Source organism: Myotis brandtii, unplaced genomic scaffold, assembly GCF_000412655.1.
Source record: "Myotis brandtii unplaced genomic scaffold, ASM41265v1 scaffold1424, whole genome shotgun sequence".
NCBI classification, from domain to species: Eukaryota; Metazoa; Chordata; class Mammalia; order Chiroptera; family Vespertilionidae; genus Myotis; species Myotis brandtii.
In genome coordinates this window covers 823,819-826,039 of record NW_005355089.1, presented here as the reverse complement: position 1 = coordinate 826,039, position 2,221 = coordinate 823,819, and the positions used below count along the sequence as shown (strand labels likewise).

Here is a 2,221-nt window from a genome sequence, read left to right as displayed (position 1 = left end):
GTTGGAGTCCGCAGCAAGCAAGCCTCATGCTCGCTTCAGTGCCTGGCTGCCGGCCACCATCTTGGCTGACAGTTAATTTGCATATACTCACTGATTAGCCAATGAAAAGGGTAGCGGTCGTACGCTAATTACCATGTTTCTCTTTTATTAGTGTAGACTAGAGGCCCGATGCACAGAATTCGTGCAAGGGGCTTGGCCCTCACAGCCCCTTACAGCCTTGGCCGGCCCTTGCAGTCTCGCAGCCCTGGTGGGCTCTCACAGCCCCAGCTTCGTCTGGGACCTTCTGGATGGTCATTCGGCTGTTTGGTCTAATTAGCATATTAGCTCTTTATTATATATAGGATATCACCATTGATAATTATTATTTCACTTATGTCTGTCTCCCTGATTAAAATATGAACTTCATCAGGTCAAAAATCATGACTACCTCATTCACCACTATATCCCTGATGCCTAAATAGTGCCTGAATGAATGAATGAGTGCTATGAGGAAGAATTTTGAGCATAAATGAGCTTGAAAGACTATGATGGTGTGAAGAGCATAAGGTCCTAGTCTTGGCAATATGCCAGTCAAATTGGAAAGCCAATGAGGACACTCCTAATCAGAATGCAAGTATGCCCTTTGGTAGGTCCAGAGCATCTTTGCCTTAAGAGTGTGAAAGATTTATTCCATTTCTTTTGCACTTGGCAGGAAATCCACATTGGGAAGGCAATTCTGAAGAGATCCTGGGAGGACCTGGAGGCAGCATGGAATCTCAGGGGAGCTCTGCAGGGCTAGCCAAAGGTGAACAAGGAACTCCACTTGACAAAGATCCCTAAGCTTTCATTTCCATTCAGTTAGCATTCTCATAGGCATTGTGTGAGTCCAGAGGAGAGGCAATGCATTAGTTTTCCATTGCTGCTTAACAAATTACCACAAACTTAGTAACTTCAAGCAACACCCTTTAATTATCTCACAGTTTTGTATGTTAGAAGTCTGGGCACAGGCTAGTTGGATTCTCTGCTTAGGGCAGTGATGGCGAACCTTTTGAGCTCAGTGTGTCAGCATTTTGAAAAACCCTAACTTAACTCTGGTGCCGTGTCACATATAGAAATTTTTTTAATATTTGCAACCATAGTAAAACAAAGACTTATATTTTTGATATTTATTTTATATATTTAAATGCCATTTAACAAAGAAAAATCAACCAAAAAAATGAGTTCGCGTGTCACCTCTGACACGCGTGTCATAGGTTCGCCATCACTGGCTTAGGGTCTCAAAAATTGAAATAAAGGTGTCTATCAGATTAAGTTCTCATCTACCAAGTGCATTCAGGTTGTTGGCAAAATTCAATTCCTTATGTTTGTAGGACTGAGATCCCTGTCTGCTTGCTGGCTGTTGATTGGAAGTCACTCTCAGCTTCTAGAGGCCACCTGGACCACTTTCGTGTCCTAGAGCTCTTCTGCATTCCTAGCCACATGGCCCCTCCATCTTTAAATACAGCCATGGAGAATCTCATGTCAAATCTTTCTCATACGTCAAATCTCTCTGACTTCTCTGACCCATATTTAAAGGGCTCATGTGATTAGGTTAGGCCCATCTGGATAATCTTCCTATTTTAAGGTCAACTGAACCACATAACATAACCTTTTTATGGGAGTGATATATCATCATATCACAGTCCTGGAGATTTCACAGGGTGTGTAAACTGGGGAATCTTGGGTGCCATCTTAGGATTCTACCTACCAGGCAGAGAGTAAGAGAAAATAGCATTTGAGTTGGCCTGGAAAGATAACTAGAAATGGATCCTTGGTAGCTAAGGAAAAGAAAACATTCCAGGCAGAGGAAAAGAACAGCAATGGGTCACTAGCAAGAGCAGGCAGGACATGCATAAGAATAGTTCAATTGGGCTGGAGCATAAAGAAAAGACTTAAATGTAAGCTCAGGAATTTGACCCGTATCTGGGAGGAGATGACTGAGAAGCTAGAGTGTTCCAGAGTTCCTAGAAATTTGATAGATCAGTCTCTTACCAACACAGTCCTCCTCTCCTTTGCAGGCATGTTACCAAGCATCTTCACCTTCTCATCCTCAGGTAAGCCAGCCACTGTCACTGTACTGTGTGTGTGTAGGACAGCTTGTGCACCGAAAATGGGGCTGGGCTTTCTCTTGGGATATAGACATGGCCTCCTACCTTCCCCTCCTCTCCCTTGTCCTCTCCCCCCCCACCCCCCCACCTATTAC

General features: G+C 43.8%; 1 protein-coding gene across 1 annotated transcript in view; it reads left to right on the top strand.

Annotated features, from left to right (window-relative positions):
• Positions 1 to 2,221, top strand: part of ITIH6 (inter-alpha-trypsin inhibitor heavy chain family, member 6) — a 29,218-nt gene that overhangs the window by 24,296 nt on the left and 2,701 nt on the right. The window contains exons 9-10 of the mRNA XM_005860890.1: positions 692 to 784; positions 2,037 to 2,072. Of these exons, the coding sequence (XP_005860952.1) occupies positions 692 to 784; positions 2,037 to 2,072 (129 nt within the window). The remainder of the gene's footprint in view (positions 1 to 691; positions 785 to 2,036; positions 2,073 to 2,221) is intronic.